Consider the following 15,761-nt stretch of genomic DNA (forward strand, 5'->3'; position numbering starts at 1 on the left):
AATAAACGTAATCAATCACATAAACAGAACCAATGACAAAAACCACATGATTATCTCAATAGATGCAGAAAAGGCATTTGATAAAATTCAGCACCCCTTCATGCTAAAAACTCTCAGTAAACTAGGTATTGATGGAACGTATCTCAAAATAGTAAGAGCAATTTATGACAAACCCACAGCCAACATCATACTGAATGGGTAAAGACTGAAAGCATTCCCTTTGAAAACCGGCACAAGACAAGAATGCCCTGTCTCACCAATGCTATTCAACACAATATGAGAAGTTCTACCCAGGGCAATCAGGCAAGAGAAAGAAATTAAGCATATTTAAATAGGAAGAGAGGAATTCAAATTGTCTCTGTTTGAAGATGACATGATTGTATATTTAGAAAACCCCATTGTCTCAGCGCAAAATCTCCTTAAGCTGATACGAAACTTCAGCAAAGTCTCAGGATACAAAACCAATGTGCAAAAATCACAAGTATTCCTATGCATCCATAATAGACACAGAGAGACCCAAATAATGAATGAACACCCATTCACAATTGCTACAAAGAGAATAAAGTACCTAGCAATACAACTTATAAGGGATGTGAAGAACCTCTTCAAGGAGTACTACAAACCACTGCTAAAGGAAATAAGAGAGGACACAAACAAATGGAAAAATATTCCATGCTCATGGATAGGAAGAATCAATATCTTGAAAATAGCCATACTGCCCAAAGTAATTCATAGATTCAATGCTATCCCCATCAAGCTAACATTAACTTTTTTCACAAAATTAGAAAAAACTACTTTAAATTTTGTATGGAACCAAAAGAGAGCCTGCATAACCAAGACAATCCCAAGGAAAAAGAACACAGTTGTAGGCATCACACTACCTGACTTCAAACTATACTACAAGGCTACAGTAACCAAAACAGCATGGTAGTGTTACCAAAACAGATATATAGACCAAAGCAACAGAACAGAGGCCTCAGAAATAGCACCACACAGCTACAACCATCTGATCTTTGACAAACCTGATAAACAGAAGCAATGGGAAAAAGATTTCCTATTTAATAAATGTTTTGGGAAAACTGGCTAGCTATATGTAGAAAGCTGAAACTGGATCCCTTCCTTACACCTTATACAAAAATTAACTCAGGATGGATTCAAGACTTAAATGGAAGACCTAAAACCATAAAAACCATAGGAAAAAAGTCTAGGCAATACCACTCAGGACATAAGCATGGGCAAATACTTCATGACTAAAAGACCAAAAGCATTGGCAAATAAACCCGAAATTGACAAATGGGACCTGATTAATCTAAAGAGCTTCTGCACAGCAAAATTAACTATCATCAGAGTAAACAGTCAACCTACAGAATGGGATAATATTTTTGCAATCTATCCATTCACAAAGGGCTAAAATCCAGAATCTAAAAAGAAGTTAAACAAATTTACAAGAAAAAAACAACCATCAAAAAGTGGGCAAAGGATATGAACAGACACTTCTCAAAAGAAGACATTTATGTAGCCAACAAACATATGAAGAAAAGCTCATCATCCCTGGCCATTAGAGAAATGCAAATCAAAACCACAACGAGATGCCATTTCATGCCAATTAGAATGGTGATCATTAATACAATCAGGAAACAACAGATGCTGGAGAGGATGTGGAGAAATAGGAACACTTTTACACTGTTGGTGGGAGTGTAAATTAGTTCAACCACTGTGGAAGATAGTGTAGCAATTCCTCAAGGATATACAACCAGAAATACCATTTGACCCAGCAATCCCATGACTGGGTATATACCCAAATGATTATACATTATTCTACTATAAAGACACATGCACACAGATGTTTATTGCAATACTGTTCACAATAGCAAGACTTGGAACCAACCCAAATGCCCATCAATGATAGACTGGATAAAGAAAATGTGGCATATATGCACCATGAAATACTGTGCAGCCATAAAAAAGGATGAGTTCTTGTCCTTTGCAGGGACACAGATGAAGCTGGAAGCCATCATTCTCAGTAAACTAACAGAAGAACAGAAAGCCAAATGCCGCATGTTATCATTTATAAGTGGGAGTTGAACAATGAGAACACACGGACACAGAGAGGAAAACATCACAAACCAGGGCCTGTCATGGGGTGGAGGGCTAGGGGAGCTATAGCATTAGGAGAAATACCTAATGTAGATGATGGGTACATGGGTCCAGCAAGCCACCATGGCATGTGTATTCCTATGTAACAAACCTGCATGTTCTGCACATGTGCCCCAGAACTTAAAGTATATATATATACATATATATATAAAGGCAGCCACCTCTAGCACAAAACATGCATACAATTAACCTCTGCTGTGTAAGGCATATACAGAATGCTACAGTCTAAGTGATTCCTAGTTTGGAAGGCTTAGGTTCTGGTTATGGCTTTGCTCATAATTTGCTACGTAATCTTTGTTGGGCAAGTTGGTTTCCTTATCTGGGCCTCATCTGTAAAACGTGTGTGTTAATAATACATTCTTTACCAACAGAACAAGGTGAGCATGAAATGGAAATGTTGAAGAAAGTGCTTTCGATGTAAAGCAAATATAAAGGATACCTTGTCTTACTTCTGTTACTCTTCTTATTCATCCTCCTTTTCCTTCTTGTCTCTCTCTCCCAACCCCCTTGTCTTCTTTTTCACTATATTTTTTGTTCCTTTTCTTCCTTTCTTTATTCTCTGTTAACCAGGTCTTGGGTTCACCTGCAGCACTGCACTTAGGCAAAAGAAACACAGATTTTCCAGGTTGACAGACTTGAGTCTGACCTGGCTTTGCCCCTTCCTACTTGTTTGTTAAGCAACAACTTTACCCTTTTTGAGTCAGTTTTATCATCTATAAAAAGGGACGCATATTACATTGGTACCAAAGTAAATGTGGTGTCTACCATTGAAAGTAGTGGCAAAAACCACAACAACTTTTGCATCAATCTAATGACACCTTCCTTAAAATACTGTTGTCAGAGAATGTGGTAGATTGTCTGTAAATATGGCTGGCAACAGCTCCTCCCATCAAAAGATGGAGTATTACCCCTTAAACCTGAGCTGGCCCTGTGACTCACTTTGACCAATAGAATGCAGAGGCAGTATTGCTATATGACTTCTGGTTTTATGCCACAAAAGGCCTTGCTGTTTATATGTGTTATGTGTCCATTTTTACAGATGATAAAACTGAGGCTCAAAAAGGGTAAAGTAATTGCCCAACAAGTAGGAAGCGGCAAAGCCAGGTCAGACTCAAGTCTGTCTACCTCAAAAGTCAGTGTTTCTTTTGCCTAAGTGCAGCGGAGCAGGTGAACCCAAGACTTGCTTAAGGGAGAATAAACAAATAAGAGAAGGAACAAAAATATAATGAAAAAAATAATACAAGGGGGTTAGGAGAGACAGAGAAGAAGGAAGCGAAGGGTAAGTCAGTCTGCTTTGGTTTTCACCCTCTTGGATGCCAGCTGCCAGGGTAAAAAAGTCTGAATATTGAAGTGCAATGCCAAATGGAGAGAGGCCCTGGAGGATAAAAGACTACAAAGGTTGGAATGGGTATTAAGACATCCAGCCCACTCCTGTTCCAGCCATCCCAGGTGAGGTGCCAGATGAGAGTGCAGCCGTCTTGGATCTTACAGCCTTAGCCAAGCTGTCTGAGGCAAGACCACATGGAACAGAAATTAGCCGTTCCCAGCAAGTTCTGCTCAAACTGCAGAGTCATGAGCAAATAAATGATGGTTGTTTTAAGCCATTAAGTGTTTGTGTGGTTTGTTTCAGGGCAATAGATAAATGAACCAGAAAGACTACAAGACAGTAGTGCCCTACCAAGTGGCTGGCAGGTGTAGGTGCTCAACACATGATTATTCTCTTCCCCTTCAAAAGCATCCCTAGGAAATGGCTTGCCTGGCTGTTGGTGCTAGGAGTTCAAAACCTCTTACCATTACTACAACATAATTGACAGACCTGGCCTCCTTTGTGCCAAGGATGCAGAGCTATGGCCATGCCTCCTGTGCTTTACAGGGACTCACTAAGGCCTATACAGGTTAAGGTGTACTCCAAGTTGTACAGATGAGTGTCCTCTCTTTGCCCAGAGTGAGCCTGAGCCACTTCAAAAGAAGGCCTGTAGCTATACAAAACCTGGGGTGATAAGGTAATGTCAGGGAAGATGAGTAGTATAATTTTTGACTAGTGTTCCAATCTACCTAAACCCAGAGGCACAGTGGATAAAAGAATGTTAATACTTACAAGTGCTTACTATGTGCCTCACTTTGTTTACTTTCCCATGAAATAAGTGCTAATATTTTCCCCATTTTCCACAAGAGGACACTGAGGCACAGAGAGGTTTTATTTAGCTGCTGAATTCCCCAACAAGCAGAGAGAGAGATTAGTGTACAGGATATTACTTAGGGAGCCCTTGGGATGAACACCTGTGGAAGGGAAGGGGCGGTAAAGAAGTAGGATTAGACAGAGGGAGATGCTTATCTGTGATGCAGTCTTAATGGCAAACTCAGCTTACTCTAAGGGAGCTCTGAAGCTGGGATATCCGTTCAAAGTTGTTCCCTATTGTATCCCTACAGGCAACAAGGCCTTTATATCCCTAAATCAGTCATTTGATACCCAGTTCTTGATTTCAGTTCCAAAGTTATTTCAACCACTCTCATCATCAAGCCATTCCAAAAGGGAGAAAGGTTTTCTTAAAAATGATCATGGAGAAGAAGTAGAAAAAAAATGAGCTCTGGAGTCGGACAAAGGTGGCTCCAAATCCTGCAATTTCCTCTTACTAGCTGTTTAACTCTGAAAAAGCTTTTAAGTTTTTGGAGGTTCAGTATCCTTTTTTTTTTTTTTTTTAAATGGTGATAAGAATACTTAGCTTGTAAGGTGTTTTGGAAATCAAATACAATCATTTATAGAGAGCAACTTGCATAGGGACCTGGCACAGAGTAGGTGCTAAATAAATGGAAATTATTGTGATAATTAGGTAAATTATTGGCCTTGGTGCCTGGCTTTCTCATTTGTAAGGTAGAATGAATAAGAGCAAACAAGAGCTACCCAGAAAGGTAAATGACATTACATCTTTTGTATTATCCAATACACAGTAGATACTCAGAATTTACTCCAATGAATGCATGTTAAAAGGATTTGTACAGACACAACACTCTTACTTTCAAAGAGCAGAGGAACATTTTATATTATGAACACATACACACTGTGGCAATGTAAAACTACTTAAGGAAGGAAAAATATCCCCCTCCCCAGCCAGGGACTGAGACCTAGGGCTAAAATTTTTTGTCAGTCAGCCCCCATTCCCATCCCTTGTCTTCCAGTAACCTTACCAGGAAACCTGGCTTTGGTGGAAAGGAGAGCTGTGGGGCTTGGGGAGCCTGATGCCTTTTCTTTTGGGAGGAAAGGCCACCTGCACAATCCACAGGACAGGAGTGGCCAGCAGCTCTCCTGAGCTGAGGCTACAGAAGAAGTCAGATCCAAGAGAGTAAGGGATGAATGGAAGGAAAGTCTCACCCACCTTCATATGTAAAGTGATTGGCATTTACTCTAATCTAAATCTACTCCTCTCCTCCCTGCAATATACCATTGAGCATGTGCCAGAGTAATGGTTCTGAACAAAAGCCAAAACAGATGTCAGCCTGGGGACCCTCTCAGCCTAAGGAAGCCCCTACAGCCCAGCCCTCAGCCCTAATGACTTAGGCAGTAGGTTACGCAGGAGATATAGAGTTGGTCTGGCTCACTGATTTCACTGTGGAATCTTCTACTAGAATTTGCAAAGACTAGATATTGGGGAAAGGGTCACTGATCTTAAGATCCCAAGACACACAGCCTAGTACCTAAGAATTTTAGTATATCTGGGAGACAGAAGTGGAGCAAGCTAAAGAATTACAACAAGGCCTCCCAAATGATTATGAAAAGGAAGGCTTGTCCAGGCTACCTTTGGGCCTTAAGGATGAGATGAAGGTAGGAGTAGGGGGATACATGCACCCAGCCTGTTGGAGAATCCAACATGAAGACTATTGTCCCTTCAGAACCTAAGGCAAAAGTACAAGGAGGGGAAATACTGGGTCCTTTACCTGAAGTAAGATATGGGCCTCCTCTGCCCCTCAGACCCTACAGCTCCTTAGGCTCCAGGCCTCAGGCACAAGAGATAGAGAAGCATATCTGAGCCTTTTGCCCTTCCCTTAGCTCCAAACAAGGGCAGGGGTTGAAATGTGAGTGAGAGAGAAGGGATCATCAGACATACTGTTTAGCACCTGAACCACATCTCTTCCTAAACCAGAAATCCCAAGAGCAGAAAGAAATAGGAGCAAAGTGAGAGAGGGGTTGTGCTTCCATCACATTAAATAGGAGACTTCGTGGGGTTGGGCAAGGGTTGTTTCACATCAGGACATCAATGACTCTGGTCAAGGTGAGGGGTTATAATTAGCAAAGCTTCATGTGCTCTCCCTTTCTTTATTCATCCTGCTTCCGTTTCGGCTTTTTGGGGTTCCGGGACCGACTCTTGGCCTTGCATAGAGGGCATATAGGTGCATTCCGGTGAATTTGCTGGTGACATGACAAGCAGGCCTGGTGAGGGACACAGGAAAAAGAAAGTTAGTGGTCAGATTCTTCCAGGCAACAGCTTAGACTTCTGATTCCCCAGGGGTCCAGAAAGCAAAGTGATTTCCCATCAGAAGGGAGCAATAATCAGTGAGTAGACTCAAATATTCTTGGATACCATAGAAGATGGGAAGGACGATATAACCCAGTTCAGAGAAAGGTGTTGAAAAAAAGTATACAAAACTAGAAAGTAAGGCAAAATGAGAACTACACATCTATTCATCATTATACTGAAACATTGTCTAACAGGCCCACTTAAGGACTATTTAATTTTCTAGAAAGGGGTCAACAAACATTTTCTGTAAAGGCCAAGATAGCAAATACTTTAGATTTTTTACATCATATGATGTTTGCTGCAACTACTCAATTCTGTTTTACATGAAATAAGTGATAGACAATAGCTTGCATGCATGCTGTTTGCAATAGCTTGCAAACACAGACATGCATGTGGGCCAATAAAACTTTAACAAAAACAGAGAACAGATTAGATTTGACCTGTAGGCTGTAGTTTGATGACCCCTGCTCTAGAAGAATGTCTCTTTGTTTGACTATTTACCAATTGATTAGGACCCAGACTCTGTGATGTTACACTAATAAGCTGCAAATGGCTTTTGCCCAGTAGAGATGCAAATTACTTCTGTTTAGAAGAAAGAGCAACTATAAAGGTTACAGTTGTATTGCCCTGTACGATGTAAACCAGTTTTGTATCTAACTTTGCAAATTTGTTTCAGCTTTCCTCTCCTTTCTCGATGATATAGATATCTGTGCCTCAAATGCTGCTGGAACCAGCTTTATAATCCTGCTGGTTCCTTCATTTACGATACATGCTCATTACATATTTGTGTAAGAGTTGTTTCTAACTTTTAGAATTGCACTTCAGCAGGGCCTGAAAATATCCCTGCATTCTAACACCTCTGGGAACATGGGGCAACAAAACCTGTGGGTCCAACACAGCACACCCATGTCACCCCTTCCTCTGTTTCGCAAGCAAAGGCTATTAAAAGAAGGCCCAGCATAAACAAGGCCAAAGACCCAGAACTAGCCTTCCACGGCCCTTCCATGGGAGGATACTTTGCTTCCTCCACAACCCTTACCCAGCTCACTTACCTTCATAGGAGGGGGCTGCTGCCTGAAGGTGGCCGTCTGCCGAGTGTCCTGCTTCCTAGCCACTTGGAGCTGTTGGGCGGCAGCGGCTGCAGCGGCCAGGGACTCAGGGATGGGGGGCTCCTGAGGTTCCGTCTGCCATTCTGCTTTCTGCTTCTCAAAGTAACTTTGAAGATGAGAGACACTGGCTAGATCATTCTGAAAGCAACGAGAACCTTGCTCCTCTTAAAGACTCCATGCCATATAACCAAGGGTTGAGCTGTGGCTCATTCTAGAAGGTCCCCAAACCTTCCCAAGCACAAGGCTATTGTCCCTGGGTACAAGGCCCAATCTCTGATGAGAAGGATAATCCTCTTGGTCCTTAGCTCTGATAGACCAAGAAGACCAAGAAATCTTGAGCTAGCAAGGTCCTTTAAGGGTATTCAGTCCTATCTGCTATCTCATGCTGTTTTGAGTATTCCTATTAAGTGTCCTAAGGCCTCTGGTGACATATCTCTAGGAAAAGGAAGCTCACAAACTCCACAGACACCTTGCTCTACCTTTAGGAAATGGTTTCCTCTACCAGGCCAAATTCTGTCTCTCTGCAAGGCAAGCCTAGTTCTTAACTCTGAGCCTGGAGATGAAGTCCCAGGCTAGTCCCTGAAGACCAGGAAAGCTAAGTCTTTTGTGTTTTTAGAGGTTTCTAGATATCCCCTTCTAGACCCTGACTTGGGAAATGATCTCTTAAGAGTTATAGACATAGTCTTGTATTGTTAATATCACACAAAGAATTTAAAAAGCCACTTAGCAGTTGTTCTAATTCATCTAGTAATTCATCCAGTTTAATAATCCTCCTCCTGTTTTAACAAGCCGGCACAGAGACTTGCCCAAGATCACACGATGAGTCAGTCACTGAAAGGCCTGGAACTAAAACTAGGCACTCTGACTTTCAGGCTAGGCTTTGTATATGTATACATGCCCATGTATGTGTAGGTACATAGGTATGTATATGTGTCGGAGGGAGGGTATGTTGTAGAGACTGGGGGCAGGTAGCTTACTCCAAGGAAAGCTTCTCCTCTTCTTCACACAAATCAGGGAGCCTCTGCAGGCCCAGAGTCATGCGCAGGGCATCCACATGTTCTTTCAGTGGCTTATACTCATCATGCAGCCTCCTTGTAGACTCTAGCAGCTTGTTTAGGTCATTCTCAGATTGTTTGATAGTGTTTTCCATCTGGAACATAGAGTGGGACAGGCAAAGAGAAAAGATCCTAAGGTTCTCAGAGAGGCTCTATAGCTCAGTGAATAATAGAACAAGCTCCAGAGTTTGTTCAGTCTATATTCAAGTCCTTGATCTCCCATGTCCTCTCTATGTAACTCTAGTCAAGCCTCAGTTTCTTCATCTGTATAATGGTGATAATCTAGTGCTTAACTCATGCAATCTTGGTGAAGATTTAATGATAGAATTCATATAAAGCACTCAGTAAAGGGGCTACATTTAGTATTTACTACTAAATAAATGGTATTCTTCAAATACAGTATTTTAGAGTTGGAATGTCCTTCAGAGCTCATTTAGTCCACCTTACTCCCATTTTATAGAAAACTGAGGCTCAAAGAGAAAAAACGGACTTTCCTGGGGAAATATTTCTTAGTGGCAAATGCTGCATAAAGACTTAGGGCTTCCACCTCCCAGGCCAGCAGTCTTTCTCCTAGATCAGTGATTCTCAAAATGTGGCCAAGGGATCAGAAGCATCAGCATCACCTGGGGACTCAGAAATGCATATTCTTAGGCTCCACCTAAGACATACAAAGTTAGAAAATCGGGGGTGGAGTCTAACAATATGTGTCTTAGGCTCTCAAAGTGACTTTGGTGCATGCTTAAGTTTGAGATCCACTGGCCTATATACTTAGCCCTTCTGGCAAATATCTTCCTCATTTAACTGGCCCTGCATCATTGGTTAGCTGGCAGCCAAACTGTCAATACTTTACGAGATCTAGAATTCTGTGATCTCTAACACAGAAAATCCCAATTGCTTACTGTCCAAACCTCATTCATAATTCCTTTATGATCCTAGATCTGACAATATCAAAAATGAATATTGCCACAGAAATGAGTTTCCAAGAAATATAAACTTAGTTTCTTCGAAAGTAAATTTAAAAAATATATTCCTCATTGTTATAGGCGATAAGGGTTTGAAAAGACCTTACTGGTCAGCACTGCCAACCTCCTTCCTTGTGAAGGAATCATCAGTACAGCAGCTCATACAAGTGTCCATTAAGATGCTGCTTGAATAACTCCAAAAGAGGGGAGCTTACCACCTTAGCAGACAGTTCATATTCCATGTTCCAACAGTTTCCAAAGGAGATACCAATGAGGAAGCCCCACTTTGGTAGCAAGTAGAAATGATTTGTTTGGTCTGATTGAAAGCTTGGAGTGCTTTAAACTACATTCCAGAGGCAGCTGCCTGCTCTGCTTTTCCCCAAGACCAGCTCTCAACTCCCAGAATCTCAGAATGAGAGCACATCAAATCAGTACATTTAGAGGGTACTGAGTCCCTCTTATAGTGCGGAGAGGGAAAATGAGGCCCAGAGAAAAGGGACTTGTCCAGTGATATACAGTCAGTTAGTGACAGAGCCAGGGCTGGACCTTAGAACTGCTGAATTCTTCCACTCCACCACAGCCTGCACTGATACCTGCTCCCCGAGCTTGGCCAAAGTCACATCTCAAGGAGAGGTCCTATCATTCACCACTACCACTTTCTCAAGGGCTTTAGAGATAGGCTCCAGGCAGCCACGTACCACATTAATGTCAGCATGGATCAGTCGGAGCTCCTCCACATGGGCCATCTTCTCCTGTAGCAGAAGGTCCATCTCCTGCTTGTATTCCTTCAGGTGCCTTTCCTCTGACTCAAGTGCCTCAAACTCAGCCTTCAAACGAGCCTTGATCTTCTCCATCTGCAGGGTCTTGTTCCTGCAATTTGCGAAAAGCAGGAAACAGGTCAGGAAAAGAAGGGAGAAAACAGAAATGGAGCCAGCATTTTCTTTCTAAGCCAGCTTTCCAAGCTTCCCCCTCTCCAGGCAGAGCCAACCTGAGGCCATCTCAAAAAAGAAGGCCAGGTGTAGTGGCTCATGCCAGCAATCTCAGCAATTTGGGAGACAGAGGCAGGAGGATCACTTGAGCCCAGGAGTTTGAAATCAGCGTGGGCAACATAGTGATACCTTATATCTACAAAAAGCAAGAAAGAAAGAATTAGCCATGCATGGTGGCACATGCCAGTAGTCTCAGCTACTCAGGAGGATAAGGCAGGAGGATTGCTTAAGCTATGATTGCACTACTCCACTCCAGCCTAGGTGACAGAGCAAGACCTTGTCTCAAGAAAAAGTTAGATGTTTTCCTCTAAGATAAAAGCTCAGTGGGTCTCGAATGGTGTTAATTTTGTTCCCTTATGGGGCATTTGCAAATATAGAGGGTGTTTTGGCTGTTAGATTGACTCAAGGAAATGTGTCACTGGCATTTAGTGGACATGGGCCAGAGATACTAAATAGCCTCTCATTGCACAGGAAAGTTCTAAACGCAAAGAACTCCCACCCAAGAAACCAAAAATGACCTCTTGAGAAACTCTAAGGAAGCACTGTCTAATAAACTTACTACAGTGATGGAAATGTTTTGTATCTGTGCTGTCCAGTATAATAGCCACTAGGCACATGTGGCTACTGAGCACTTGTAATGTGGCCAGTGCTACTGAGGAACTGAATTTTGAATTTTATTTAATTTTATTTACTCAAACTTAAAATTTAAACAGCCACATGTGGCTAATGGCTGTCATATTAAACAGCACAACTCTAGAGGGTGTGTTTATCAGTTCCAGAAAAAGAAGGGGACAGGATACTGTGGGTAATTTCTTTCTTAGAAAAACAAAAACCTGGTTTTGGTCATTAAATCCCAATTGTATACCCTCTGGGTCAGGAATCCTATACTTGGGAATATATTTTAAGGAGGTAATTCAAGTAAGCAAAAAGTTAATACACAGAGATGTACTTTCTGGGCTTTCAGCAAAATTAGGATATTTGACAGCCACTGAAGACTTGTGACATAGACAATGTTGGAGATAAGATACTCACTAAAAAAGTGTACACACTAAAATTACAATTTCAAAATTTACATGCATGTGACTAAATAAGAAGAAGGTCTGAAAGAAACACAGTCTCAAGGGCCTTTAATAAGAGCATTTGAAGCCTGCCTCTGGGAAAGGGCTACAAAGTTTTGAAAGGGGTCCGCTCTAAGGCATGTTGTTGTCTTCCCACTGGCTCCCTACCATGCTTCTCAGGATCTGCCTAGCCATTATCCCCTTACTTAGATTTCAAGTATCCTTTCTTCTCCCTCAGTAGCTGATCTTCCCCTCTGCCCCAGTCTATCCTACGGGTGATCCAACTCCACACACTGGACTCTGGCTTCTGACATCAGCCTGCTTGTATTCAGTCTCTCTTTTTTCAGCATTGCCTGTGCCTCTTGCCTCACGAAGTAGTCTTCAATGGCACAGAACTACAGAAAGAACTGTTAGGTGGGTAGGATGGTGGGAGAAGTTTCTCTTTCTATACTAAGACAACATCTTTTCATGTTATTGTATTTTTTTTAACCTTAGAAATGGGTTAAAAGGTGGGTGTTACCCCATTTGTAGAGAAGGGAATTGAGTGAGGTTCAGGGTGGTAACTTGCCTAGTACCACAGAGCTAGTAAATTGGATGTTGGGATTTGAACCCAGGGCTCTTTAACACCGAAGGCTACGTACCATCCACTACTCTATATTGCCTTTGAACAGGGTTACCAGGCTGAAGGGCATAAAAACATCAAAGGTTCTTCTTATAGCTCATCAACTGTCTTGCAGAGGGATGATACTGATTTGTATTGGTTAACTCCTTATTTACTTATATCCCCATCTATCTAGACTTCTATTCTCCTCCTTTTCTAGGTTACATGAAGATAAATCTGAGCTTTGCCTACCCCCATAACCATTTTACAGATGGGAAAACTAAGATTCAGAGTAGTATAGTGTCTCACCCTAAGTATCACACAACCAGTTAGGGCAGTGCTGGGCCAAGAACCTATTTCTGCAGACAGAGTCATATCATAAAAGCATGCACTTTAGACTCAGACTTCGATTATAAATCCTGGTTCTGCCTCTGATTAACTATTTGCTTTTGGACAATAATAACAACTGTATTTTAACCATATTTATTGAGCACTTATTATGTATTAATTATAGAGGGTTTCAATATATAATCACTCAATATTTATCGAATACTTATCATGTGCAGGCATTGTACTAGGTACTAGGGTACTAGGGATAGAGCAGAGAACAGGACAGTTTATAGACAGCAAGTTTCATCTAATGAAGAAAATTGATTCTGGTTGCATGTAAACTCATATTAGTGGTAGGGAGGAGATGCAGAATGTGATAGAAGGACACAACAAAGGGACCTAACATAGACTGAGGGACACTATAGAGTAAAGGGGACAATCAAGGGAGGCTACCCTGAGAACTGAGGATGTGAAATCTAAGCTGAGACCTGAAGAATGAATAGGAGTCAGCTGGTGAGTGCAGGTGGGCACACAGGAGAACAGTCCAGACAAAAAAAATAGCATGAGTAATGGCCCCACAGAAGAAGAATATGGCACATTAAAGGAACTGAGTAAAGAGCAGTGTGGCTGAAGCACCTACTGCAAGAGGGCCTAGATAAAACTAGGGAGGTTGACGGGGCCTAAAACACAGCTTGGAGACTGGGACGAGTTGGGAGTTTTATCCTCAGAGGAAGGGGGGATTTTAGAATTTTAAGTATCAGGAGAGTGACATCTGATCATCTCACTTCACTTCCCTCAGCCTTGGCTTCCTCATCAGCAACACAGGAATAATAATGGCACCTACTTTACACATTATGTGGTGAGGATTAAATGAGCTAAGACAAGTAAAGTCACCAAGCAGAGTATGTGGCACATGGTGGGCAGTCAACAAATGATAGGGTCCTTCTTTCTCCAGTCTGTCCAACTCTTCCACCATGGATATCTCCTTCACCATAGTGGTTTCCACCACAGCAAATAGGGTTTGTGTGTGTGCACATGCATGAGTGGCCAGGTATATTGCTGGTTACTGAGATTAAAATAATAATAATTAGTGGGGGAATGGGAAGGGAACAAGGGTTGAAAAATTACCTATTGGGTACAATGTTCACTATTTGGGTGATGAGTACACTAGAAGCCCAAACCTCAATATTATGCAATATATTCATATAACAAATGTATACATGTAGCCCCTGAATCTAAAATTTAAACAAATATTAGCTAAAGTCACATAATAATGTCAACATAAATAACAGCATTTTATGAAGCTGACCCAAGCCTTCCCAATTTGTAATTAATTCGATTAAGATGAAAGTAACTACCACTAACTGAAACCAGGGGTAAGAAGGTCTCTCCCCTTGTCATTTAATAGAAATCAGCATAGTGCAGCTAGCCCTGCTTGGATGAGTCCCTTTTATCTAATCCTCCTTCCTCCCTCCATGCATACTTCTGTTTACAGAAACCCATGTTGTTGGGCAAGAGACATGAATGCCAAAGTAAACCAAAGATTTTTCACCTCATATGTCCAGGGTCACAGTTAAGTGCTGACTTGGCATGGAAAATCAAAGGCACAAACCCTTCCTCAAAGCAACAGTGGCATTTCCTCTCTTTGGGGTGGAGGGCTGCCACCAGCAAGATGGTAGCTAAATCCTTTGGGTACAAGGTACATAGCTACAATATCTGCCTCCATCCAAGGTGGTTGGGAGCCTTTGTCTATTGCCCACCGTGGCAAGAAATACCAAGGACCAAGACCCTGACTAAAGGGCAGAAAGGCCAAAACTCCTTGTTAGGGGAGGGAAATGCGTTTACAAAGACAGGTTTCAGAAAGAGCCTTTATTTACTATTTGTAAAGTCAGTTTCTCTGAGGGAAGCCTGGCCCATGCTTTAGCGGAGGGACAGCAATGTCACTGCAGGCTTTCATGGTGCCACTAATATCTTTCAGTAGTGGTGCATCAAGTACAAGGCAGTAACAACACTCTACCCTGGGGTGAAGACAATAAGGGGGTGTGCTGTGTGTAGACAATTAAAATACAAAAATGAAACCAACTAAAGTTGGTCTACTCTTTATTATCACCATGCAATGGCAATTTCAGACAACATTTATTAAAGGACATCTAGACTGACTCTAATTTTTGGTAATTATGAATAAAGCCACTATGAATATCCATGTGCAAGTTTTAGGGTAACCATAAGTTTTCATCCAAGAGTACAATTGTTGGGTTATATGATAATTTCACATTTAGCTTTTCAATAAACTGTCCAACTGTTCCAGAGTGTATCATTTCACATGCCCACCAGCAAAATATGAGTGATCCAGTCCCTCCACCTGGCCAACTATTTTATTTTAACTATCATAATAAATATGTAGTGATACTTCAAAGTGATCTTAATTTGCATTTCCCTAATGCCTATTGATGTTGAACACCTTTCCACATACTTATTTGCCATCCGTATATCCTTTTCTATGAAATGTCTGCTCATGTCTTTGGCTCATTTTCTAACTGGATCACCACTGACCCTTGAACAACATGTGTTTGTACTGCACAGATGCACTTGTACATGGATTTTTTTCAGCAAAATATGGATCAAAAATACAGTATTTGCAGGATGCAATACCTGCATATATGGAGGGCTGGCTTTTTGTATACTCAGGGCTGACTATAAGATTGAGTATGGATATGTGAGAATTTTGGTACAGGTAGAGGCCTAGGACCAATCCCCTATATACACTGAGGGACAACTGTATTTGTTTTCTCACTGTTGAGTTGTAATACTACTTTATATATTCTAGATTTGAGTACTTCGGCAGACATGTGGCTTGAAAATATTTTCTCCCACTCAGTAGCCTGCCTTTTTGTCATCTTGAAAGGGTCTTTGGAAGAGTATTTAAAAATTTTTTATAAAGTCCAATTTACCAAATTTTTCTTTTTTTTTTTATTATTGTACTTTA

General features: G+C 41.4%; 1 protein-coding gene across 4 annotated transcripts in view; it reads right to left on the reverse strand.

The window, feature by feature from the left end:
* Nucleotides 1-4,337: 4,337 nt before the first annotated feature.
* Nucleotides 4,338-15,761, reverse strand: part of LOC101010478 (zinc finger C4H2 domain-containing protein) — a 119,892-nt gene continuing 108,468 nt past the window's right edge. For 3 of the 4 annotated variants that reach the window (XM_021932619.2, XM_021932618.2, XM_021932617.2), the window contains 4 exons: nt 10,496-10,667; nt 8,758-8,930; nt 7,724-7,886; nt 4,338-6,583 (listed from right to left, as the gene is read on the reverse strand). In XM_021932619.2, coding sequence (XP_021788311.2) covers nt 6,470-6,583; nt 7,724-7,886; nt 8,758-8,930; nt 10,496-10,651 — 606 coding nt within the window. In that variant the 5' untranslated portion in view covers nt 10,652-10,667 and the 3' untranslated portion in view covers nt 4,338-6,469. The remainder of the gene's footprint in view (nt 6,584-7,723; nt 7,887-8,757; nt 8,931-10,495; nt 10,668-15,761) is intronic. The other variant, XM_003917805.5, reaches the window with a different exon arrangement.

This window comes from Papio anubis, chromosome X (assembly GCF_008728515.1).
Source record: "Papio anubis isolate 15944 chromosome X, Panubis1.0, whole genome shotgun sequence".
In the NCBI taxonomy this organism is placed as follows: Eukaryota; Metazoa; Chordata; class Mammalia; order Primates; family Cercopithecidae; genus Papio; species Papio anubis.